The sequence below is a fragment of the Pygocentrus nattereri genome, chromosome 17 (genome assembly GCF_015220715.1).
Source record: "Pygocentrus nattereri isolate fPygNat1 chromosome 17, fPygNat1.pri, whole genome shotgun sequence".
NCBI classification, from domain to species: domain Eukaryota; kingdom Metazoa; phylum Chordata; class Actinopteri; order Characiformes; family Serrasalmidae; genus Pygocentrus; species Pygocentrus nattereri.
In genome coordinates, this window is record NC_051227.1 from 5,618,473 (window position 1) to 5,645,596 (window position 27,124).

The 27,124-nt window shown below is 41.6% G+C and overlaps 1 protein-coding gene across 6 annotated transcripts in view; it reads right to left on the minus strand.

The window, feature by feature from the left end:
* The window catches only part of tiam1b (TIAM Rac1 associated GEF 1b), a 109,955-nt gene that overhangs the window by 20,324 nt on the left and 62,507 nt on the right, over positions 1-27,124 (minus strand). For 5 of the 6 annotated variants that reach the window (XM_017682538.2, XM_017682542.2, XM_037546849.1 and 2 more), the window contains exons 7-17: positions 25,905-26,077; positions 24,195-24,419; positions 23,878-24,063; positions 20,734-20,880; positions 20,390-20,458; positions 19,497-19,667; positions 18,442-18,546; positions 17,997-18,078; positions 16,204-16,290; positions 14,526-14,738; positions 13,834-13,934 (exon numbers count right to left, since the gene is read on the minus strand). In XM_017682538.2, the coding sequence (XP_017538027.1) occupies positions 13,834-13,934; positions 14,526-14,738; positions 16,204-16,290; positions 17,997-18,078; positions 18,442-18,546; positions 19,497-19,667; positions 20,390-20,458; positions 20,734-20,880; positions 23,878-24,063; positions 24,195-24,419; positions 25,905-26,077 (1,559 nt within the window). Of the gene's footprint in view, positions 1-3,137; positions 3,192-13,833; positions 13,935-14,525; positions 14,739-16,203; positions 16,291-17,996; positions 18,079-18,441; positions 18,547-19,496; positions 19,668-20,389; positions 20,459-20,733; positions 20,881-23,877; positions 24,064-24,194; positions 24,420-25,904; positions 26,078-27,124 lie in introns of all 6 variants that reach the window. The other variant, XM_037546850.1, reaches the window with a different exon arrangement.

The window sequence follows — 27,124 nt, forward strand, 5'->3', positions numbered from 1 at the left end:
ACTAATCAGGACTCAGTAGCAGTAACGCTAACCAATCAGCACTCAGTAGCAGTAATGCTAACCAATCAGCACTCAGTAACAGTAACGCTAACCACTCAGCACTCAGTCGCAGTAACGCTAACTAATCAGGACTCAGTAGCAGTAATACAAACCAATCAGCACTCAGTAGCAGTAACGCTAATCAATCAGCACTCAGTAGCAGTAACTCTAACCAATCAGCTCTCAGTAGCAATAACGCTAACCAATCAGCACTCAGTAGCAGTAACGCTAACCAATCAGCACTCAGTAGCAGTAACGTTAACCAATCAGCTCTCAGTAGCAATAACGCTAACCAATCAGCACTTAGTAGCAGTAACGCTAACCAATCAGCACTCAGTAGCAGTAACGTTAACCAATCAGCTCTCAGTAGCAGTAACGCTAACCAATCAGCACTCAGTAGCAGTAATGCTAACCAATCAGCTCTCAGTAGCAGTAACGCTAAACAATCAGCACTCAGTAGCAGTAACACTAACCAATCAGCACTCAGTAGCAGTAATACAAACCAATCAGCACTCAGTAACAGTAACGCTAATCAATCAGCACTCAGTAGCAGTAACTCTAACCAATCAGCACTCAGTAGCAGTAACGCTAACCAATCAGCACTCAGTAGCAGTAACTCTAACCAATCAGCTCACAGTAGCAGTAACGCTAACCACTCAGCACTCAGTCGCAGTAACGCTAACCAATCAGCTGTCAGTAGCAGTAACGCTAAACAATCAGCACTCAGTAGCAGTAACGCTAACTAATCAGCACTCAGTAGCAGTAACGCTAACCAATCAGCTCTCAGTAATGGTAATACTAACCAATTTAGCTACATTCACTCTCAGTCATTGAGGACTGCACCTACACATTTCCACCAGTGAGGTCACCAAATCCCCAAATCTCACACAGAGCTTTAATTGTGGCTGAGAACTTAGGCATATGTTATATACTTAATGCAGTTAACCAGGTTCCAGCAGAACGTTCGGTTCCATCTTCTGGGAATTTTCACAACAATACAAACAATGTTTGTCCAGATTCACCTCATACAACACTCTTAGAAAAGATGGTTCTTCAAGGGTCGTCTGGTAAAGGGAATGGTTCTATTTGGAAGGAGGAGTTCTGTCCAAAACCATTTGCGTGTATAAAGTTTTCTTTGTATGGTGGAATGGTTCTTCAGATTGATGGAGAACGTGTTGTATATGGATTTATACAGAATATGTTTCGATAAAGTACCTAAAAGGGTTCTTCTATCATTACAACACTCTTGAAAAAGATGGTTCTTCATGGGTTCTTTAGTACAGAAGAGAGAACTGTGAAGATTCAAAGAACGATTTGCATGCTTAAATGGTTCTTGGCATGGTGTAATGGTTCTTTAGATTCATGGATGTGTTTCTATGTGGTTCTACATAACACCATAAAGGGTTCTTCCATTGCATAAAAGCAGGACATTGTAAACAATAGCAGAACCTTTTCTGGTGCTACACAGAACCCTTTCCAAAAAAGGTTCTATGTAGAACCATGTCCAACACATCTCCACCAAACTGAAGAACATTTCACCATGCAGAGAACTGTTTAAGCATGCAAAAGGTTCTTTGAGTGTTCATGGTTCTATACAGAACCACTGTCTTTACAAAAGAATGATACAGAACCATTTTTTTTAAAGAGAATACAGAAGAAATCAATAAACAATAGAATTATATGGGTATTTATACACAGAGACTGAGAGAAAACAGTGAGATAGACAGAAAGAGAAAGAATGGAAGAGGGAGATGAAGGACCAGAAACAGAAAGGGAGATAAAGAGAGGGAGAGACAGAAAAAGAGAAAAGGAGAGGAGAAAGAGAGAGAATGAAAAAGATAATTAAACATAGAGTAAGAGTGTGAAGAGGATAAAAAGAACAAGTGAAAAGCAAAGGAGTGCAAGACAGATTAAAAAAGAAAAGAAAAAAGGAAGAGAGAACCAAAGAGACAGAAGTAAAGGAAGACAGAAAAGGAAAGAAAGAGAAAAGTAAAAGAGAGACAGACACAGAGAGAGAGAGGCAGAGACAGAGAGAGACAGAGAGACACAGAGAGAGAGACAGAGAGAGAGACACAGAGAGAGAGAGGCAGAGACACATAGAGAGAGAGACAGAGAGACACAGATAGAGAGAGACAGAGAGACAGAGAGAGACACACAGAGAGAGAGGGAGAAAGAGAGACAGAGAGACACAGAGACCAAGAGAGAGAGAGAGAGACACAGAGAGAGAAGGAGAGAGAGACAGAGAGAGACAGAGAGAGAAACACAGAGAGAGAGAGAGACAGCGACACAGAGAGAGACACAGAGAGAGAGACACAGAGAGAGAGACAGAGAGAGAAACACAGAGAGAGGGAAATAGAGAGAGACACAGAGAAATAGAGATAGAGAGAGAGACACAGAGAGAGAGAAGGAGAGAGACAGAGAGAGACAGAGATAGAAACACAGAGAGAGAGACGGCGACACAGAGAGAGACACAGAGAGAGAGACGGAGAGACAGAGAGAGAAACACAGAGAGAGAGACAGCGACACAGAGAGAGACACAGAGAGACAGAGAGAGATAGAGAGACAGAGAGAGAGAGACGGAGAGACAGAGAGAGAAACACAGAGAGAGAGAGACAGCGACACAGAGAGAGACACAGAGAGACAGAGAGAGATAGAGAGACAGAGAGAGAGAGACACACAGAGAGAAATAGAGACAGAGAGAGACAGAGAGAGAGACAGAGAGAGAGAGACAGTAGTAGTGAGAGAGAGAGATAGAGAGATAGAGACAGAGAGAGACAAAGAGAGACACAGAGAGAGGGACAGAGAGAGAGAGACAGTAGTAGTGAGAGAGAGATAGAGAGATAGAGAGAGATAGTGACAGTAGTAGTGAGAGAGAGAGATAGAGAGATAGAGAGAGATAGTGACAGTAGTAGTGAGAGAGAGAGATAGAGAGATAGAGAGAGAGAGAGAGACAGTAGTAGTGAGAGAGAGAGACAGAGAGAGAGAGAGACAGTAGTAGTGAGAGAGAGAGAGAGAGAGAGACAGTAGTAGTGAGAGAGAGAGACAGAGAGAGAGATAGAGACAGTAGTAGTGAGAGAGTGGAGTAGTGAGCTCCTCACCAGGTGCAGGATGCTGTAGATGGAGTCTGAGGAGCGCTTACGGCTCCTGTTCCTCTTTAGCACCGACATCACTCACACACAAACACACACACACACACACACACACACACACACACACACACACACACACTGTACACACACTGTACACAAACTGTACACAAACACACTTTCTCAGCTTTGATCGCTACGACCACTCACACTCACACACGCCCGGCATGGAAACGCTGACCACTCTGACAGATCCACACACAGTCACCGCCCGCTCCACACTGAACTCTCCCTCTCTGTAAGTCCCCCAATACCTCTCTCTCTCTCTCTCTCTCTCTCTCTCTCTTTACTCCACCAGTATCTCTCTCTCTCTTTACTCCACCAGTATCTCTCTCTCTCTCTCTCTCTAGTCCCCCAATACCTCTCTCTCTCTCTCTCTCTTTACTCCACCAGTATCTCTCTCTCTCTCTCTCTCTAGTCCCCCAATACCTCTCTCTCTCTCTCTCTTTACTCCACCAGTATCTCTCTCTCTCTCTCTAGTCCCCCAATACCTCTCTCTCTCTCTCTCTCCCTCTCTCTTTACTCCACCAGTATCTCTCTCTCTCTCTCTCTCTAGTCCCCCAATACCTCTCTCTCTCTCTTTACTCCACCAGTATCTCTCTCTCTCTCTCTAGTCCCCCAATACCTCTCTCTCTCTCTTTCCCTCTCTCTTTACTCCACCAGTATCTCTCTCTCTCTCTCTCTCTAGTCCCCCAATACCTCTCTCTCTCTCTTTACTCCACCAGTATCTCTCTCTCTCTCTCTCTAGTCCCCCAATACCTCTCTCTCTCTCTCTCCCTCTCTCTTTACTCCACCAGTATCTCTCTCTCTCTCTAGTCCCCCAGTACACCTCTCTCTCTGCAGCAGTCATGATCCTTTACACCCCCCTCCCTCTCCCACTCTCTCTCTTGTTCGCCCACCTACACACCTACTCCTAAATCACCTCCTTCTCCTTCCTCTGATTCTGCTTCATCCCTCTCTCTCTCTCACTCTCACACTCTCTACCTCAGAATGGTACAAAAATCACAGTGGACATATGGGAATAAAAAGAGAGAGTAAAGAATGGAAGAGAAAAGAGAGAGAGAAGAGGAGAGGTGGTCAGACAGCTGATCAGAGAGAGAAAGAAACCAAAAGAAAACATAAAACTGAGAGAAAGGAGAGCGAAAGAGTGGAGAGAAAGAGAGAAAGAGCGAGGTGGAGAGAAAGGAGAGCGAAAGAGTGGAGAGAAAGAGAGAAAGAGCAAGGTGGAGAGAAAGAAGGAGAGTGAAAGAGTGGAGAGAAAGACAGAAAGAGAGGGGGAGAAAAAGAAGGAGAGTGAGAGTTGAGAGGAAGAAAGAGAGAGGTGGAGAGAAAGAAGGTGAGCGAAACAGTGAAGAGAAAGAGAGAAAGAGAGGTAGAGAGAAAGAAGGAGAGCAAAAGAGTGGAGAGAAAGAGAGAAAAAGGTGGAGAGAAAGGAGAGTGAAAGTGGAGAAAAAGAGAGAAAGAGAGGTGAAGAGAAAGAAGGAGAGTGAAAGAGTGGAGAGAAAGAGAGAAAGAGAGGTGAAGAGAAAGAAGGAGAGTGAACGAGTGGAGAGAAAGAAGGAGAGTGAAAGAGTGGAGAGAAAGAGAGAAAGAGAGGTGAAGAGAAAGAAGGAGAGCGAAAGAGTGGAGAGAAAGAGAAAGAGCGATGGAGAGAAAGAAGGAGAGTGAAAGAGTGGAGAGAAAGAGAGAAAGAGAGGTGAAGAGAAAGAAGGAGAGTGAACGAGTGGAGAGAAAGAAGGAGAGTGAACGAGTGGAGAGAAAGAGAGAAAGAGAGGTGAAGAGAAAGAAGGAGAGCGAAAGAGTGGAGACAAAGAGAAAGAGCGATGGAGAGAAAGAAGGAGAGCGAGAGAGTGGAGAGAAAGGGAGAAAGATCGATGGAGAGAAAGAAGGAGAGCGAGAGAGTGGAGAGAAAGAGAAAGCGATGGAGAGAAAGTAGGAGAGCGAGAGAGTGGAGAGAAAGAGAAAGAGCGATGGAGAGAAAGAAGGAGAGCGAGAGAGTGGAGAGAAAGAGAAGCGATGGAGAGAAAGAAGAAGAGCAAGAGAGTGGAGAGAAAGAGAAAGAGCGATGGAGAGAAAGAAGGAGAGCGAGAGAGTGGAGAGAAAGAGAAAGCGATGGAGAGAAAGTAGGAGAGCGAGAGTGGAGAGAAAGAGAAAGAGTGATGGAGAGAAAGAAGAAGAGCGAGGGAGTGGAAAGAGAAAGAGCGATGGAGAGAAAGAAGGAGAGCGAGAGAGTGGAGAGAAAGAGAAAGTGATGGAGAGAAAGAAGAAGAGCAAGAGAGTGGAGAGAAAGAGAAAGAGCGATGGAGAGAAAGGGAGAGAGTGTTGATAGGTTGATAAAGCTGGACACCTCACAAAGCAGAATGAATATTAATGAAGAGCGAGTCAGAGGCAGAAAAAGAACAGAGAGATACTGGGGAGAATTACGTGACCCTTATTAGTCCCACGAAACGGAAATTTCACCTCCGCATTTTGACACATCCGTGCAGTGAAACACCGCATACACACTACTGAACGCACACACTAGGGGGAAGTGAGCACACTTGCCCAGAGAGGTGGGCAGCCCTATCCACCTCACCCAGGGAGCAGCTGGGGGTCAGGTGTCTTGCTCAAGGGCTCTTCGGTCACATACTGCCAGCTCAGGGGATCAAACTGGCAATCAAATCACAAGGCTGATTCCCTAACCTCCAGCCCACGACTGCCCCATAGGCTGTTGGCTGAGAATTCAAAGCCACATGGTCTCCCGTAGAATTCTGGGAGTTGGAGTTCGGGAGCAGATTGTCAAGAGAAGTGTTGGTAAAGCCGGAGACGGGCATGTCACATAACTATAGTGCTAAAATATAACTAAAGTTAAAGAGACAAACTTCAGACAGTAAACACGTCCTTTGGGTAAAACTGGGTTAATTTGACTTTTAACAAACTTCACTTTAGCTTTAAGGTCGAAAGTGAGGTGGAGATTTTAAGACAAACTGCACGAGAACAGAGAAATGCAGCGAGCCGCAGCTTTCAGATGCAAATAGAGGAGAGGCTCTCCATTGTGTAGGTCTCTGTAACTGTGCAGCTCTTAGAAAGAGAGAGTGACCCGCAGCGTGATCACACAAAGAGAGAGAGCACAGCAGAGCCGGATTCACACAGCAGCAGGTCAGAGAGAGAGAGAGAGAGAGAGAGAGAGAGAGAGAGAGCAATAATGAGCTCCAGCCTGATGAGCCCAAGATTACAACAAAGATATGCAGCCAATACAGAAAGTGAGCACGAATGTACAGCACAAGTCAGACCTTCACATATTCATTTCCAGTCAAAACAGCCATTAAAAGCACTTTCTTTCATATGATTTACAAGATAATTCATTTTCACAATGAAAGAGAAAGTCAAAGTAAAACTAGAGGCTCTTAACAACCACCTGGAAGACCCTGATAGACCCCAAAACTGCCCCATCAGATAAACAGCGCTTAAAGCTTCCATCTCTGAGAGAGAGGAAAAAATGAAGTTGCTTCAGATCTGAAAACATCCACAGGTGTTTCTGTCCATCCTTTCACTGTCAAAGACCACTCAGCACTGTGGGTCTGAAAGGATGTATAGCTGATGAAGAAGAACCTCACTGAGAAAAGGAGACGGACACATCAAACCAAGAAGCTGAACAATGGACTGACCACCCAGAGTCCAGACCTCAAAACCACTGAATGGGTTTGATTACTGAAAATCATCAACCAGCTTCTAAGACTGAGCTTTGGAGGTGTGTCTGGAATAATGGGAACGAGTGACACACTGAATACACACAGCTGAGATTAGATTAAGCTGTTGAGGTTCTTTGGAATGTTCTGGATGCTTTCTGCTAGATGAAACTGGGAGGAATTCCCCTTGAAAGTTTGGAATGTTTTTATCTGTTCTTCTCTGAAAAGTTCCCTCAGACTGACAGCCGCTTTCTAACCTAGTGAGACTCAGTGTATAAGCAGATTAGCTGGTGTTGGATCATCATCATCGGCTGTGATCCAGCCGTGAAGACAGCTTTGGAGAGTTAGCATGCTAATCTCTCAGCTCAACACACACTACAGTACACTAAACCATCACAGCCTGGAGAAACATTCTCTCACCAAAAGGAGAAATAAAATGAGATCCATGAAAGCAACGCTTGACGATGCATGATTACAGACCAGTGTAGAACAACTGTCCACTTTATTAGAAACACCCACCTTGTACTTCCACTCACTGGCCACTTTATTAAAAACAGCCACCTTGTACTTCCACTCACTGGCCACCTTATTAGAAACACCTACTTTCTACTTCCACCAACTGGCCACATTATTAGAAACACACACTTTGTATCTCCACTCACTGGCCACTTTATTAGAAATATTCACCTTGTAGTTATAGTTCACTTATAGTTTATCTACAGTCCACCTACAGTGCACTTGAAATCCAAATACAGTCCATATACAGTCCAACAGCCCACCAACAGGTCATCTACAATCCACCAACAATCCATCTACAGTCCTCCTAAACTTCATACATATAGTCCTACTGTCTACTCTCAACCTAAAGTCCAACTATAGTCCATCAGCAGTCTTCCTACAGTTCATCTTCAGTCCACCAACAATCAATCTACAGTTGATCTACACTTCAACAGTCAATCTACAGTCCATCTACACTCCAACAGTCAATTTACAGTCCATCTATAATCCAACAGTCAATCTACAGTTCATCTACACTCCAACAATCAATCTACAGTTCATCTACACTCCAACAGTCAATCTACAATTCATCTACACTCCATCAGTCAATCTACACTCCAACAGTCAATCTACAGTTCATCTACACTCCAACAGTCAATCTACACTCCAAGTCAATTTACAGTTCATCTACACTCCAACAGTCAATCTACAGTTCATCTACACTCCATCAGTCAATCTACAGTTCATCTACACTCCAACAGTCAATCTACAACCCAAGTCAATTTACAGTTCATCTACACTCCAACAGTCAATCTACAATCCAACAGTCAATCTACACTCCAACAGTCAATCTACAGTTCATCTACACTCCAACAGTCAATCTACACTCCAACAGTCAATCTACAGTCCACTACATTTCAACAGTCAATCTACACTCCAAGTCAATTTACAGTTAATCTAAACTCCAAGTCAATCTACAGTTAATCTACACTCCAACAGTCAATCTACAATTCATCTACAATCCATCAGTCAATCTACACTCCAACAGTCAATCTACAGTTCATCTATACTCCAACAGTCAATCTAAAATCCAAGTCAGTTTACAGTTCATCTAAACTCCAACAGTCAATCTACAGTTAATCTACACCCCAACAGTCAATCTACAGTTCATCTACACTCCAACAGTCATCTACAATTCATCTACACTCCATCAGTCAATCTACACTCCAACAGTCAATCTACAGTTCATCTACACTCCAACAGTCAATCTACACTCCAAGTCAATTTACAGTTCATCTACACTCCAACAGTCAATCTACAGTTCATCTACACTCCATCAGTCAATCTACACTCCAAGTCAATTTACAGTTCATCTACACTCCAACAGTCAATCTACAACCCAAGTCAATTTACAGTTCATCTACACTCCAACAGTCAATCTACAATCCAACAGTCAATCTACACTCCAACAGTCAATCTACAGTTCATCTACACTCCAACAGTCAATCTACACTCCAACAGTCAATCTACAGTCCACTACATTTCAACAGTCAATCTACACTCCAAGTCAATTTACAGTTAATCTAAACTCCAAGTCAATCTACAGTTAATCTACACTCCAACAGTCAATCTACAATTCATCTACAATCCATCAGTCAATCTACACTCCAACAGTCAATCTACAGTTCATCTATACTCCAACAGTCAATCTAAAATCCAAGTCAGTTTACAGTTCATCTAAACTCCAACAGTCAATCTACAGTTAATCTACACCCCAACAGTCAATCTACAGTTCATCTACACTCCAACAGTCATCTACAATTCATCTACACTCCAACAGTCAATCTACACTCCAACAGTCAATCTACAGTTCATCTACACTTCAACAGTCAATCTACACTCCAAGTTAATTTACAGTTCATCTAAACTCCAACAGTCAATCTACAGTTAATCTACACCCCAACAGTCAATCTACAGTTCATCTACACTCCAACAGTCAACTACAATTCATCTACACTCCATCAGTCAATCTACACTCCAACAGTCAATTTACAGTTCATCTAAACTCCAACAGTCAATCTACAGTTAATCTACACCCCAACAGTCAATCTACAGTTCATCTACACTCCAACAGTCAACTACAATTCATCTACACTCCATCAGTCAATCTACACTCCAACAGTCAATCTACAGTTCATCTATACTCCAACAGTCAATCTAAAATCCAAGTCAATTTACAGTTCATCTACACTCCAACAGTCAATCTACAATCCAACAGTCAAGCTACAGTTCATCTACACTCCAACAGTCAATCTACACTCTAACAGTCAATCTACAGTTCATCTACACTCCAACAGTCAATCTACAGTCCATCTACAAACCAACAGTCCATCTTCAGTCCAACAGTCCACCTACAGTCCACTTATAGTCCATCTACAGTCTACTTAGAATCCACTTACGGTATACCTGCAGTCCATCGACACTCCAGCAGTCAATCTACAGTCCATCTACAATCCAACAGTAAATCTGCAGCCCATCTACACTCCAACAGTAAATCTGCAGCCCATCTACACTCCAACAGTCAATCTACAGTCCATCTACACTCCAACAGTCAATCTACAGTCAATCTACAATCCAACAGTCAATCTACAGTCCATCTACAATCCAACAGTCTACAGTACATCTACACTCCTACAGTCACTCTAAAGTTCATCTACAGTCCTCCTACAGTCAATCTACAGTCCACTTACAGTGCACTATAAGAGCACTTACAATTCATTCTCATTCCACTTCAAGTCCATCTACAGTGCACCTGCAGTCTGTCAATGGTCCATCTACAGTTTACCTGCACTTGCGATTTAGAGCGGTTTGTGCAATGTGTGTGTGTGTGTGTGTGTGTGTGTTTCTGCCTTTGGGCTAATTATGAATTCTGCTGTAGTCTTTGCTGCCCTCACCAGTAGCAACCCCTGCTGAAGCAGAAAGAGAGAGAGAGAGAGGGTGAGAGAGAAGGAGAGGAATTAATGAATGTTTGGTAGAGAGTATACCAAATCAGTCCTGGGATTTGACCAGCCTTCTGGTTGCTGGCTTATTCTCCATCCACAAGCCTACAAATCATGTAAATACACTCTGTTTGCCCCAAAAGCATGCGAGCATATCATCACCACTGAACCACGGAAACACCACTCCATCTGTGCATATTATCAGTGATGCACTGAACTCTAATCCTCACGTATGCTTGAACAGAAGCACATGTGGCACTGCGAGATGACTTCTTCTCTCCGTCACACCCAGCTCATCTCCTCAGTGAAGATCTGCATATGACACAGCGTAATTACTTCTCCTAATTAAGCAATTAAAATGAATTAGAGTGCAAACACAAATTCAAAGAGATTTCTGGATCATTGCTGCTCGGTTGAAACAGCTAATTAGTCTCTATAACACCCTCAACACCCCCAACACCCTCAACACCTCCTCCCTCCTTTTCCAGACTGCCTCACAGATATAAAGCAGCTACTTCACATGGAGAAGATTTGCTCCAGTGGACAATTCAGCCTGCAAAAACAAAGCCACGGCTACAAAATAAGCCCAGTGTCCATCATTTTCCTCTAGCACATCAATAAATCAAATAGACCTGATGAGACAGCAGGGGTGTAACAGCGTTAAAGAAAGAAGCTCCTACAGCATAAAGCTAAGGTACAAATAATAAAAAAGTTAAAAAGTACATTAATTTAGACCAGCAAGGCAGCAAGATTATCAATGATGCCTGTAGAGGGCGGTGCTGAGCGACGTTTGTTTATTTGATGGTTGTTAATGACGTCTTTAGAGAAGTCATTATTTGATGGCTGTTAATGACGTATTTAGAGGGCGGTGGTGAGCGACGTTTGTTTATTTGATGGTTGTTAATGACGTCTTTAGAGGGCGGTGCTGAGCGACGTTTGTTTATTTGATGGTTGTTAATGACGTCTTTAGAGGGCGGTGCTGAGCGACGTTTGTTTATTTGATGGTTGTTAATGACGTCTTTAGAGGGCGGCGCTGAGCGACGTTTGTTTATTTGATGGTTGTTAATGACGTCTTTAGAGGGCGGCACTGAGTGACGTTTGTTTATTTGATGGTTGTTAATGACGCCTTTAGAGGGCGGCGCTGAGCGACGTTTGTTTATTTGATGGTTGTTAATGACGTCTTTAGAGGGCGGCGCTGAGTGACGTTTGGTTATTTGATGGTTGTTAATGACGTCTTTAGAGGGCGGCACTGATTGGCGTTTGTTTATTTGATGGTTGTTAATGACGTCTTTAGAGGGCGGCACTGAGTGACGTTTGGTTATTTGATTGTTGTTAATGACGTCTTTAGAGGGCGGCACTGATTGGCGTTTGTTTATTTGATGGTTGTTAATGACGTCTTTAGAGGGCGGCGCTGAGTGAGGTTTGTTTATTTGATGGCTGTTAATGACGTCTTTAGAGGGCGGTGCTGAGTGACGTTTGTTTATTTGATGGCTGTTAATGACGTCTTTAGAGGGCGGCGCTGAGCGGCGTTTGTTTATTTGATGGTTGTTAATGACGTCTCTAGAGGGCGGTGCTGAGTGACGTTTGTTTATTTGATGGTTGTTAATGACGTCTTTAGAGGGTGGCGCTGAGCGGCGTTTGTTTATTTGATGGTTGTTAATGACGTCTTTAGAGGGCGGTGCTGAGTGACGTTTGTTTATTTGATGGTTGTTAATGACGTCTTTAGAGGGCGGTGCTGAGTGACGTTTGTTTATTTGAAGGTTGTTAATGACGTCTTTAGAGGGCGGTGCTGAGCGGCGTTTGTTTATTTGATGGTTGTTAATGACGTCTTTAGAGGGCGGTGCTGAGTGGCGTTTGTTTATTTGATGGTTGTTAATGACGTCTTTAGAGGGCGGTGCTGAGCGGCGATTGTTTATTTGATGGTTGTTAATGACGTCTTTAGAGGGCGGTGCTGAGCGGCGTTTGTTTATTTGATGGTTGTTAATGACGTCTTTAGAGGGCGGTGCTGAGCGACGTTTGTTTATTTGATGGTTGTTAATGACGTCTTTAGAGTGCGGTGCTGAGTGACGTTTGTTTACTTGATGCTTGTTAATGACACCTGAACTTTTCCTGGTGAGGATAAAGTCACTAAGCACTATTACATCAAAACTAAGTGGACCCAAATGGACATTAGCATTAGTATTAGCATAGGCAGTGACCCAGACATGAGTCCCAGACATGCAAAACAGCTCTCAGCGATTCAGCACAACAGTTCAATACATTTAAACTGTCAACATTTCAAGCCTTTACCAGTCGTGACCTTTGCCACTAGGCATAGAAAAACAGAAGTCCAAAACGAGCATCTAAAACAGCCATTTGAAGCGGTCAGCCGGGTCAGCGGTCAGTCTGATTATAAAAGCAGGCTAAATGGAAGGGAATAAAGCGAGTGCTAAAATGCACAAAGCTCTTGGTTTCAGAGGGACATGCGACAGATGGACGAGCAGAGTCACTAGCGGCCAGCAGACTTTTACTGTTTCTTGGAGACAGTTAGAGTGAGATGGAGCTGGTGAGTCTGAATATAGTGGAGCGTAGGAGGAAACACGCCGGAGCCTAGAGCTCCAGCATGGCCCTGCAGCCCTCTTACAACTTCAGCCCGCTATTCTCAGCGGGTGTGTGTGTGTGTGTGTGTGTGTGTGTACTTCTCTACATGTTTCTATGCATTTACACACATTTAATTACAACAGGACTTTTCAAACTAATGCCACGTAAAAGCATTTTAAAGAGTATCCTATAAAACTGATCAGACCAGAGCTAAATATTCAAAAACTGTGATTGGACCACAAAAAATATATAAAATAGTGATTGCATTGCAGCAAACACTATAAAACCATGGCTTTAGATAATGCAATACTGTTATTAGGCACAGTAATATACTGTAAAACTGTGATTTGACTACAGTAATAAACTGTAAATCTATTATCAGACCAGAAAAAATATACAAAAAGTAGTGATTAGATTGCAAAATTCTGATTGCACCACATTAATATAGTGGAAAACTGATTGTTCTACAGTAATAAAATGCAAACCTGTTATCACACCATAAAAATATACAAAAGGTAGTGATCAGATTAAAAATGTGATTGGACCACAGTAATATAGTAGAAAACTGTGATTGGACGACAGTAATAAACTAATTCTGTTATCAGACCACAAAAATATACAAAAAGTAGTGATCGGATTGCAAAAATCTGATTTCACCACAGTAATATAGTGTAAAACTTTGACTACATAATACATAATTAACTGTAAATCAGACCACAAAATACACTACAAATAGAGATCAGATGGCAAATATGTGATTAGACTACAGTAATATAGTAGAAAACTGTGATTGGACCACCATAATATGTTATAAAATAGTGATTGGACTGCAAAACTGTGACTGGACCACAAAAATAGAGTAAAATTGTGACTGAACTGCAGCAAAACACTGTAAAACTCTACCTTTCTGTAGTCGTCATATTCACTGAACAGCTCAGAGTCGTCGTCCAGGCTGTCCCCTGACGTCTCTGAGATGAGTCCAACCCCATCGTCCAGAATCTCCTCTGAGAAGAGAAAAGACCAGAACACAATAAAGCTGCTGGACACTATAAAGTTGGTCAAAGATGGTCATCTGTATTCCATTAGCAACTCCATTAGCCAACAGAGTCCACTGAAAACCTTTTAATTGGTCAACTAGGGCTTAAGACCTTGACCACCACGGCTCAGAGAACCCTCTTAATACAACACTGTAGTACAATCAGTTGGAGTGTAATGAATTGTATGAATTGTAAAACAGAACAACTGTATACACAGTACAGTAACTCTGAAGATCTCTGGTTCTGTTGGTTCAGAAATGGACCATCTCACCCTTCTTCTACTTGTTCTGAGAGAAACCAATTCAATTTGGCTGTACTGGTTCTGACAGGAACTCAACTCACCCTGGTATTGCTGCTTCGGAAAGCGACCCAAACCCATTGTTCTACTTGTTCTCTTAGGAACCCTTGCTCTTTTGGTAATACACTATTCGTTCTATGGGATCTGCCAGTGACCCAACTAAGTTGGTTCTTTTAGTTCTGCTGGTAACTCAGCTCACCCTAGTTCAGCTAGTTTTGCCAATAGCTCAGCTCAGTGTGGTTCTGCGAGTCCTAACCCACCTTGGTTCTGGGAGAAGATGTCGGTGTAGAGGTGCTGTACAGAGTCGGATCGTCTTGGGGGCAGGAAGCAGTGCTGTCTCCGGTCCACTGGGGGCAGTGTGTTCACTGTGAGCGAGAGGGATGCCTGAGAGAACGCAGCCTTCATATCGGAGAAGGTCAGTGTGCTGGAGTTTTTGCCGTTGAGCTGCAGGATCTCATCACCTGCATTCAATCCTGCAAAACATCAGAATGTTTACATTACTTACACAGTTCAGATAAACATTACATTAGCAAGTAGCCTAGCAACCACCCAGAATACCAACTAGCAACATTATAGCAATCACTTTGGGTACCACTGCATCCACCCAGCAACACCCTAGCAACCCCCCTGGAATACCATAGCAAGTACCTAGAAACTTTGTAGCAACCACTTTGGGTAACACTGCATCCACCCAGCAACACCCTAGCAACCCCCTAGAATACCATTTCAACCACCTGGAACACCATAGTAACCACCTAGGAATATTGTAGCAAGTACTTTGGGTACTATTGTATCCCCCCAGCAAAACCCTACCAAACCCTAGAACACCATAGCAACCACCTGGAACACCATGGTAACCACCTAGAAACATTGTAGCAACCACTTTTTGTACCATTAAATCCATCCAGCGCCACCCTAGCACCCACTGGGATTCCCTAGCAACTACCTGGAAAGTAGTGCTTAGCACTAATTTCTTTATCATATGTAACATCACAACTTTCTAGCAACCACCTTGGGTATCACTGCAACCACGTAGCAACAACCTACCTTGGAATAGCATAGCAAGCACCTTGCAACCACCTGGAACACTATGGCGACCACTAAACAATATATTAGCAACCACCTGGGAAGTGCTTAACCTGCACAACCACTTAAGCTGCATTTTCTTCACTTTTCTAGCTTTATCTGATGTAATGTTTGTATTCATTGCCAAGCACTGCATAGATCAAAAAGCATCATGGCTTTCTGAGTCCCTTTTGCTAGTGTTTATAAGACAACATTGCTAATAAAGAAGCAATAAATACATTAAATAAAGCTTCTGCATTGTGGCTAACTTAGTGACTAGCATAACCATGCTATGCTAAAGGCCAATGCATGTCAGTGTAACAGTATTACAGAAAATCAGTTACCTTACAACTCATCTCCTGTAAATACTGTGCATCAAGTATACACTATTCAATGAGTTATGCATGAGGTTATGCATGTGTTATGAAGTCCCTATGTAGGTACCCAGCAAGTTAAGTGATACCTGATGCAACTTGACACTAGTTACTACTTTCTTTTCCTGCACTGTTGTGGGCGTGCGTGGACTGGCCTTGATTCCCGCCGTCCCATAGATAGTACCGCACTCGGAAAATTGGTGCAAGCCTTGAATAAGGGGGCCGGGGTGATATAATGGTGCTTCCTTTCCCTCCAGAGCAGAGCGTGAGTCAGCTAGCATGGCTAATTCGAGCCTCGCCGAACCCCCACAAAGCTCTCAATACACGTGTTACATAACGCAGCGTGGCAACAGCAATAACACCCATTACTGATCCCCGAACATCTACAGAAACATACAGCCTACAGCTCAGACAGAGAGAGAGAGAGAGAGAGAGAGAGAGAGAGAGTGGGGGAGAAGAGAAAAGGACGCTAATGAAGCGGAGAAGAGCAGTAATGAACCTTTAGCAAATGCTAATCCTCCTGCTTTCACATCAGTGATGTAGAGTTGCTGCACGCTGTCATCCTCCACCACTGAGATGGAGAAACCTGTCACAGATGGAGAAAGAGAGAGAAATTATACATTATTTCATCTCTTTATGCTTTATTTATGTTCATATTTCTATAGTCATAAAAAAGTTTGCACACACTGGGGTCAAATCACTTGTTTTGTTGATTTTTGAAGCAAATTTTAGTGCAAAACTATTACTTTGCTGAAATTAACATACCACACAATGTTTTTCTACAAGCTGCAGTTTATGTTAGATTTTTCCCCCCTAATGTTAAATTCAGTAAATAAACAGTAATTGTGCACTAAAATCTAGAAAATCAACAAAATGGGTCAGTAATCGTTACTGTGATATTAGCTTTTGCTGATTTGGGTAACACCATGGTAACCACCTGGAAACATTCTAGCAACCACTTTGGGTACCACTGCTTCCACCCTAGCAACCCCCTGGAAAACCAAAGCAACCGCCGAGACCACCAAAGTAAGTGCCTAGCAACATTCTAGCAACCACTTTAGGTATCATTGCATTCACCTAGCAACACTCTACGAACCTTCTAGAATACCACAGCAACCACCAGGAACACCAGGGTAAGCATCTAGCAATATTATAGCAACCACTCTGGGTACCATTGCATTCACCTAGCAACACCCTTGCAACCACCTTACAACCACCTGGAACACCATGTTAAGCACCTGGCAACGTTCTAGCAACCACTTTGGGTACCACTGCATCCACCTAGCAACCCCCTGGAATACCGTAGCAACCACCTTGCAACCACCTGGAACACCATGGTAAGCACCTAGCAACATTCTAGCAACCACGTTGGGTTGCTGGTGGATGCAGTGGTACCCAAAGTAGCTGCTAAAATGTTTCCAGGTGGTTACCATGGTGTTCCAGGTGGTTGCTATGGTATTCTAGGAGGTTGCTATGGTGTTGCTAGGTGGATGCCGTGGTACCCAAAGTGGTTGCTAAGATGTTGCTAGATGCTTATCATGGTGTTCCAGCTGGTAGCAAGGTGGTTGCTATGGTATTCCAGGTGGTTGCTAGGGTGTTGCTAGGTGGATGCAGTGGTACCCAAAGTGGTTGCTAGAATTTACCATGGTGTTCCAGGTGGTTGTAAGGTGGTTGCTAGGGTGTTGCTATGTGAATGCAATGGTACCCAAAGTGGTTGCTATAATATTTCTCGATGCTTACCCTGGTGTTCCAGGTGGTTGCTGTGGTATTCTAGAAGGTTCCTACAGTGTAGCTAGGTGTCAAACGTATCGAATGTATCCCGTATCATATTGTATTGAATTGAATAATATCGCATACCTCATCATGTCAAATCATATCATATATCATATCACTGTGTACTGAATCATTATTGTATAGCATCAAAATATACCATATCATTTTGTATTGAACCGAATTGTATCATAATGTATTGTATCTCATTGTATTGAGTCATATAAAATCATATAGCACTGCATAGTATCATGATGCATTACAGTAAATGATGTTGTATTGAATCGTGCCACACTAAATAGTCTCTGATTATATTGTATAATGCTGTTTCGTACTGTATTGTACTGTAACATGTTGTATTGTATCATATCATATTGTATTATTTATGGTACTGAATTGTCTTGTATCATAGAGTACTTATATGGCATTGCTTTAAATTGTATAGTAACAGTACTGCATTGCATCATATCATAGCGAATTGTGAAAATCTGAAAATATCACATTGTATTGTGTCACACTTACCGTAACCAATCATACAGGACTCGTCCCGGTCGAACTGAATGACCTTCCTGATTTTGGAGCACAGCTCGATTTCCTTGTACAGCTGTGAATGAAGAGTGATGCAGTGCTGATTAGGCTCTTTCAGTGCTACTGATTACCATCTCACAGCTGTCCACAGTCAGAGATACAGAGAGAAAGAGAGGAGAGAGAGAGAGAGAGAGAGAGAGAGAGAGAGAGAGAGAGAGAGAGATCTCCCAATTCAGAGAGAAATAAAGCTCTATTATATGGACCTGTGTGACAATTTTATGTGTGAAATTGATATTTTTTTTATTTTCTGATAGAAAAACAAACAGGAAAAAGTGCAGAACCTGTCCATACCAAACGTACGTAAAACCACCATAAACGTAATTCATAATGTAAATAATTATGTAATGTAATTTGGCCACAACAACAGCTCAAAAGGTACCAGATCATGAACGTCCTCCTCCGGTTTGGGGATGTAGAACTGAACCTGCGTCTCGATCAGGAACTTCAAACGCAGGTAGTGCTTAGTGGAGTCGAGACCATGAGCCTGGAGAGAGAGAGAGAGAGGGAGAGAGAGAGAGAGAGAGAGAGAGAGAGAATAGTGAGAGAGAGAGAGGAGTGAGAGAGAGAGAGAGAGAGAGAGAGAAGGAGAAAGAGAGAGAGAAGGAGAGAGAGAGAGAGAGACAGAGATAGAAACAGAGAGAAAGACAGAGAGAGAGAGAGAGAAGGAGAAAGAGAGAGATAAAGAGAGAGAGAGAAGGAGAGTTAGATAGTGGGAGAGATAGAGAAAGATAGAGACAGAGATAGAGAGAGAGAGAGATAGATAGATAGAGAGAGAGAGATAGATAGAGAGAGAGATAGATAGAGAGAGAGAGAGAGAGAGAGAGAGAGAAGGAGAAAGAGAGAGAGAAGGAGAGAGAGATAGTGGGAGAGATAGAGAAAGATAGAGACAGATAGAGAGAGAGATAGAGAGAGAGAGAGAGAGAGAGAGAAGGAGAAAGAGAGAGAGAGAAAGAGAGAGAGAGAAGGAGAGTTAGATAGTGGGAGAGATAGAGAAAGATAGAGACAGAGATAGAGAGAGAGAGAGATAGACAGATAGAGAGAGAGATAGATAGAGAGATAGATAGAGAGAGAGAGAGAGAGAGAGAAGGAGAGAGAGATAGTGGGAGAGATAGAGAAAGATAGAGACAGAGATAGAGAGAGAGATAGAGAGAGAGAGAGAGAGAGAGAGAGAGAGAAAGAGTGATCTGAAGAAAACACTTCTAAACAGGCTGAATGTTCTTTAATGCCAGCCAAATCAACACAATAAAAAAACAACACCTAATGCTGCTTATGCAACGTCTTCATAGCCGGTCTGTGTAATGACCACTGCTTTAAACACATAACTTACATAAACAGAACTGCGAAACGAGTCTCTGATGATAGAGGATGACGATGCTCTTACAGACGGGTTTACACCTGTTTACAGGTATGCATGGAACAGTAATCAAGCATTACCTTGCAGATTGTCTCCAGTGTGTCCAGTGCAGACTCTCCTGGCCGGACGATGGCCAAAACAGGCCGGCCGTTGGGTAAACATACCCAGGAGGGTGTGAGGTGGTCTTTAGCCCAGGCGTCCTGCTCCGCACTGGGCCTTACTACCCCCTTCACGCAGACCGGGTCATCTTTCTACAGCAGAAAAACAAACAAATAAGCTGTAAAACTGGCTTTTTATACACATATACATTACTATTATACATATACACCACTGCTATTACATATATACTCTACATTTATACATATACACAACTGCTATTACACATATACTCTACATTTATACACATATACACAACTGCTATTACACATATATACCACAGATTTCATACATACACACTACATTATTGCTGTTAAATATGTACACTACTATTATACACTACTGCTATTACACATACACACTACTAATATACATATACACTGCTGAAGTTATACATGTACACTACCATTATACACTACTAATACTACACATATACACTACTGATGTTACACATATACACTACTGCTACTATACAATTATACTACTACTATTATATCTACACACTACCGTGTATATGCTGTTGGAACAAAACCTTGTATTTCCATTTTTGACATTTTTCAGTTTTCATCATTCGTGAATGTCTGTTTTTCTTTACATATATACGTAATATATACACACTACTGCTATCACACACCTACTCTACTGCTATAAGACATACACACTACTGCCATTAGATTTACACTCTACTGCTATTAGACATATATAGTACTAGTTTTACTAAAATTAATATTCAGAATCAAATTCTAATAAAATAAATTCCAAAATCAATTTCCAGAAACAGAATAGATGGATGGGTGGATGAATGAATGAAGCTTACGGCATTCCTTGATTCGTCAAACATTTCCTCCAATACCCTCCTCACTGGCTCCTCCCCTTCTGCAAAAACCTGCAAACACAATAAAAACAGTAATAAATAAACTATCTATATTACTCCAGTTAACGATTGACTGCACACGATAAACAAACTTTCTTTTTCCACAACTCCAAAGTCCAGTCTTAGAAGTTGGCTATATTTTCTGCTTTTCCAGGTAATACTAAACACATTCAGTGGTATAATAAATAATGAGTTATAAATACACTCATATCATCCCACTCTGGCAGTCGCAATATATGGAATCTGTTGGAATCCGATCACTCGGCTCAAGCCTAATGTGTGTGTACCTGCTCTATGCTGGGGTGTGTTTTGTTTTTCCTCTTTGTGCTGGTCTCCAGGCCCCACAGTGAGGAAAAGCGACTCTTACGTTTGCTGGTGGAGCGGGACATGGCATGTGTACGCCTCCGAACGCCACACTCCGTACGGGCCGCCACCTGCACACACACATATTTACTCATAATTTTATCAGATTTGTTCTATTTAATGATTACTCACACTGACACTGCACAAATCAATATCTTGGGAAGTGAATTTATGTTACACCTAATGAATACAGCTCTTATTTCTCATTATGAGGTTGCCTAGCTGTCTTGATTTGTCTTGCCTAGTTGCCTTGCTCAGTTGCCTTACCTTATCTTGCCCAATTGTCTTGCCTGGTCTTGTTCGATTGCCTTGCTTTGTCTTGCTTATTTGCCTTGATTTGTCTTGGCTAGTTGCACTGCCTTGTCTTGCCTAGTTGCCTTGTCTTGTCTTGGCTAGTTGCATTGCCTTGTCTGGCTAGTTGCCTTGATTTGTCTTGGCTAGTTGCATTGCTTTGTCTTGCCTAGTTGCCTTGTCTTGCCTTGGCTTGTTGCATTGCCTTGTCTGGTTAGTTGCCTTGATTTGTCTTGGCTAGTTGCATTGCCTTGTCTTGCCTAGTTGCCTTGACTTGTCTTGCCTAGTTGCCTTGATTTGTCTTGCCTAGTTGCCTTGTCTTGTCTTGATTAGTTGCACTGCCTTTTCTAGAAGCTTTGCCTTACCTTGCCCAGTTATCTTGCCTGGTCTTGATCAGTTGCCTTGTCTTGTTGTGTATTGTCTAGTTGCCTTGACTTGTCTTGCCTAGTTGCCTTGCCCAGTTACCTTGTTTAACTGTCTTGCCTTGTCTTGCTTTGTTTTTCTGTTACTTTTCCTTGCTTTGCCCAGTTGCCTGGCCTTGTCCAGATGCCATGCCTAGCTGCCTTGCCCATTCATTGCCTTGACTTGCTCAGGTGCCTTGCCCAGTTGTCTTGCCTAGTTGTCTTGTTTATTATCCTGCCTTGTCTTGCCTAGTTGCCTTGCTTTTCTGTTACCTTTCCTTGCTTTTCCTAGTTGCCTTGCCTGGTTGTCTAATCTAGTTGCCTTGCCATGCTTTGGGCAATTGCCTTTCCCTTGCCATTGCCTTTCCTTGCTTTGCCTATTTGCCTTGCTTTTTCTTGCCTAGTTGTTGCCCTGTTCCCTTGCCTTACTTCCTTGCTCTGCCCAGTTGCCTTGCTTGTCATTGCCTTTCCCTGCTTTGCCCTGTTGCCTTACCTAGTTGATTTGCCTTGCCCTGTCTTGACTATTTCTCTTTTGTTCCTTATAGTGTCTGAGTCTCTGTACTGTCTTGGCCTGCTTCCATAGCTTTGACTTTATATTAGCATTGCTGCAGTCAACTGGCATTTGCATAGATTTTTAAATGATTTTCCCTGTCAAGCCATAGCTTAGCCTTAAGCTTTGTATTTATTCTATTCTATTAGTACTGCCTTCACTTTGTTTATTAGCCTCGTCCTTTTCAGCTTGGCCTCTTCCAGCCTAGTTCATCACATGAAATTAGGTTTTGCTTGTTTCAAGAAATAATGCAATAATGTAAAGGAAGTGGAGTCACTTTTAACACTTTTACATATAACAGTTTTAATCTCTTTTAATGTCCTTACAACAGGCATTGTTCATTAATACTAAATAAATAAATAAACACGATCAATACAAACAAATAATGACAATAAAGGAATGCAGTAAAAGCAAAATGTACTGAAAATGAGGATGAAACAGTGACTTCTCTTGCTCGTTTCTTTCTCATTTTTTTCTGTCTCTCTCCCTCTTTATTCCTTTGCTCTCTCTCTCTTTCATTCCCATCTCTCCCTTTCGCTCTCTCTCTGTCTGCCCCCCGCCTTTCTAAATGTTATGGAGGTATAAAGAGGAACAGAAAACTCAATACAGAATAAAGAATCTTCTAGCCTTTCAGTCTAAAAGCTATCACACAATTCTTCTCTGTCTTTCTCCCCCGCTGATGGAGCTGTGGGTGGCTACACACACACACACACACACACACACACACACACACACACACACATATACATACACACACATGGAATTGACCACCCAAAGCGGTGGCCGCCTCCCTCCCCCCCGCACTCACACATAAATCAGCACACAGAGACAGAAGTAAAGCTCAGACTATTATAACGTCAGACTGAAGCTGATTTATGGGCTTTACTGTGGAGCAGTTTAACCTGCAGGACAGTCTGACATTCTGTTTACACTCATAGACACATACATATTACGAGCCAAGAGCCTCGGGGGGCATCAAACTACAGCACCCAGGGGACCATCCACTGCAGGTGTTAGGGGAACAAATAAATGACAGACATAAAGAAATGTTATTTCAGGCCCTGAAGTTTGGAGAGGTAATGATATAGAGGAGATAAAGGAGTGGACTGATAGAGGATGGAGGGATGTAGAGAAGGTAAAGGAGTAGACTGATTATTGATGGAGGGGTGTAGAGGAGATAAAGGAGTGGACTGATAGAGGATGGAGGGATGTAGAGGAGGTAAAGGATTAGACTGATAGATGATGGAGGGATGTAGAGTAGATAAAGGAGTAGACTGCAAGAGGATGAAGGGATATAGGTGAAAAAGGAGTAGACTTATAGAGGATGTACGGATGTAGAGGAGATAAAGGAGTAGACTGATTAATGATGGAGGGATGTAGAGTAGATAAAGGAGCAGACTGCAAGAGGATGAAGAGGAGATAAAGGAGTAGACTGATGGGGGATGTAGGGATGAAGAGGATATAAAGGAGTAGACTGATGGAGGATGGAGGGATATAGAGGAGATTAAGGAGTAGAGTGATTGATGATGGAGGGATATAGAGGAGATAAAGGAGTAGACTGATGGAGGATGAAGGAATATAGGAGAAAAAGGAGTAGACTGATAGAGGATGGAGGGATGTAGAGGAGATAAATGAGTAGACTGATTGATGATGGAGGGATGAAGAGAACATAAAGGAGTAGACTGATAGAGGATGAAGGGATATAGGAGATAACGGAGTAGACTGATGGAGGATGAAAGGACGAATAGGAGATGACGGAGTAGATAGATAGAAGATACAGGGATGAATAGGAGATGAAGGCAGGCAGAGGATGGAGGGACGGTTACCAGGGCGTGGAAGGAGGAGACGGAGAAGATGCCAAGGCGACCCATGGCCAGTTTGGTGGGGCGGGAGGCGAAGGCCAGCAAGCGTTTGGGGTTGGGCAGCTCACCGCCCTGCAGGCTGGACAGATAACAGCGGAAACGAAACAGGTCCATATGGAACTGCTCCAGATTCTGCTCCCACAGGAAGATCTGAGAGAGAGACAACAGAGAGAGAGAGAGAGAGAGAGAGAGAGAGAGAGAGAGAGAGAACTCTAAAATCCATTTTGTTTGAAGGCTCATACACACACAGGTGTACCCAGACTCCGGTGCCTCGGCGTTACCTGCTCCAGGATGGTCTTTCTCTTCTTGGTGTCGGTGACCGAAGCCAGCTGCATGTCTCCCATCTTCTTCATCTTCTCATCCATGTCGATCTTCTGCTCCAGCTTACGGATCTCGGAGCGCAGGAGCCGCACTGTGTCGTCACGGTGATGCTGCCGGGCAAAGGCCGCCGCACACGCGGAGTGGATCGCCGTCACCCAGTTCTCCAGCTCCGTCTGACTGCTCGTCTGGACAGAGAGACAGACAGTGAACCCTCTGACCCCTCACTGATTAATCAACTATTCAACAAATCAATAAATTCAAACTTAGAGTTATTATTCAGGAGTTAGCTCATAATCCTACTATGAATTATTCAGTAACTGCTATGAATTACTCAGGAACTACTAAGAATTTTCCAGTAACTACTATGAATTACTCAGCAATTACTATGTTTCTTTCAGTAACTACTATGAATTACTCAGGAACTACTAAGAATTTTTCAGTAACTACTATGAATTACTCAGCAATTACTATGTTTTTTTTTCAGTAACTACTATGAATTACTCAGGAACTACTAAGAATTTTTCAGTAACTACTATGAATTACTCAGCAATAACTATGTTTTTTTCAGTAACTACTATGAATTACAGAGCAATTACTATGTTTTTTTCAGTAACTACTATGAATTACTCAGGAACTACTAAGAATTTTTCAGTAACTGCTATGAATTACTCAGGAACTACTAAGAATTTTTCAGTAACTACCATGAATTACTCAGCAATTACTATGTTTTTTTCAGTAACTACTATGAATTACTCAGGAACTACTAAGAATTTTTCAGTAACTACCATGAATTACTCAGCAATTACTATGTTTTTTTCAGTAACTACTATGAATTACTCAGGAACTACTAAGAATTTTTCAGTAACTGCTATGAATTACTCAGCAATTACTATGATTTTGTCAGTAACTGCTATGAATTACTCAGGAACTACTAAGAATTTTTCAGTAACTGCTATGAATTACTCAGCAATTACTGTTTTTTTCAGTAACTGCTATGAATTACTCAGGAACTACTAAGAATTTTTCAGTAACTGCTATGGATTACTCAGCAATTACTAAGAATTTTCCAGTAACTACTATGAATTACTCAGCAATTACTATGATTTTGTCAGTAACTGCTATGAATTACTCAGGAACTACTAAGAATTTTTCAGTAATTGCTATGAATTACTCAACAATTACTATGTTTTTTCAGTAACTGCTATGAATTACTCAGGAACTACTAAGAATTTTTCAGTAACTACTATGAATTACTCAGCAATTTCTATGTTTTTTTCAGTAACTACTATGAATTACTCAGCAATTACTATGATTTGTTCAGTACCTGCTATGAATTACTCAGGAACTACTAAGAATTTTTCAGTAACTACTATGAATTACTCAGCAATTACTGTTTTTTTCAGTAACTACTATGAATTACTCAGGAACTACTAAGAATTTTCCAGTAACTACTATGAATTATTCAGTAAGTACTATTGATTATGCAGTATCTACTATGAATTATTCAGTGTCATGAATTCCTCAGTTTCTGTTAAGAATTATTCAGTATCTGCTATGAATTATTATTATTATAACAATGTGTTTATGAGGAAGTGAAGTGCGGACCCACATGTTGACCCTTAATTCGGGTCACTGTGGCCCGTCCTGGAGATAAGCAGCAGCATGTTTACCTGGAACAGGTACGAGTCTCCCATGGAGTTACTGAGGCAGAAGACGAAATCTTTTTTGGGGTGCTCCGGCACGGCCTGGACGATACTGTTCTCCGCCCACACGGCGTGTTTGGGGACGCTGGTGTGATCGATTCCAGAACGGCCGTCCGTCTCATAGAAAAACAGAGTGCATCCTGGGAAAACAAGCAATCATAATGTAATGTATGTCCACTTCGTCCATCGTTAGTTTCTTTCTTTTTAGAACAGCTACAAAGAGTAACAGCATATCTTTTATCCTTTATCACAGCACCTCGCATCCATTTAGATTCGGCTCAAGGTGTTTTCATAGAAATTGCACCGATGAATTAAATAAATATTTAAAAATCAAAGCACATCAAATCTAACAAATAAAAAAAACAATATCAAAACACTGTTGTTTGCTCTCTAACAGTGGCAGGAAACTCAAATAAGCGCATTTATTATTGTACATTGATTAATTCTGCTCTCTAGTGGCTAGTGGTGAGAACTGCAGCTCATCATTCTTCACAAATGAGACATGCAGATTTTATGCAATTGAACTTACTTAATTTACTACTTATGTATTTTTTCTTTTGCTATTTTGCTATGCAATTATGAAAGATTTGACCTCTTAAAAATAAAGCTATGTATATTTTTCAAAATAAACATATTACACATGATATTTATTCTCATGTTTAGACAGAAGAGTTAATCACTGTTTACATAAAGCAAATGTTTATGCATTATAATAATGCAGGAAAATAGGAACTGTAATATTCACAGTGAGATCCACTAACAATATCATAAAGATGTTAATTGTCTTTTATTATTATTAAGTATCTACTATGAATTATTCAGTATCTACTATGAATTATTTAATATCCACTATTAATTATTTAAAAACCACTATGAAGTATGCAGTATCTACTATGGATTATTTAATATCTACTATGAATTATTCAGGCTCTAATATGAATTATGTAACATCAACTATGAATTATTTAGTATCTACTATGTATTATTATGTACCTACTATGAATTAGTTTAGTTTCTACTATGATTTATTTAGTATTTACTATGTATTATTAACTATTTACTATGAATGATTTAATATTTATTATGAATAATATCTACTATGAGTTATTTAATATCTACAATGAGTTATTCTGTAACTACTATGTTTTAGTTTTTTTCAAAAATAAACATATTACACATGATACTTA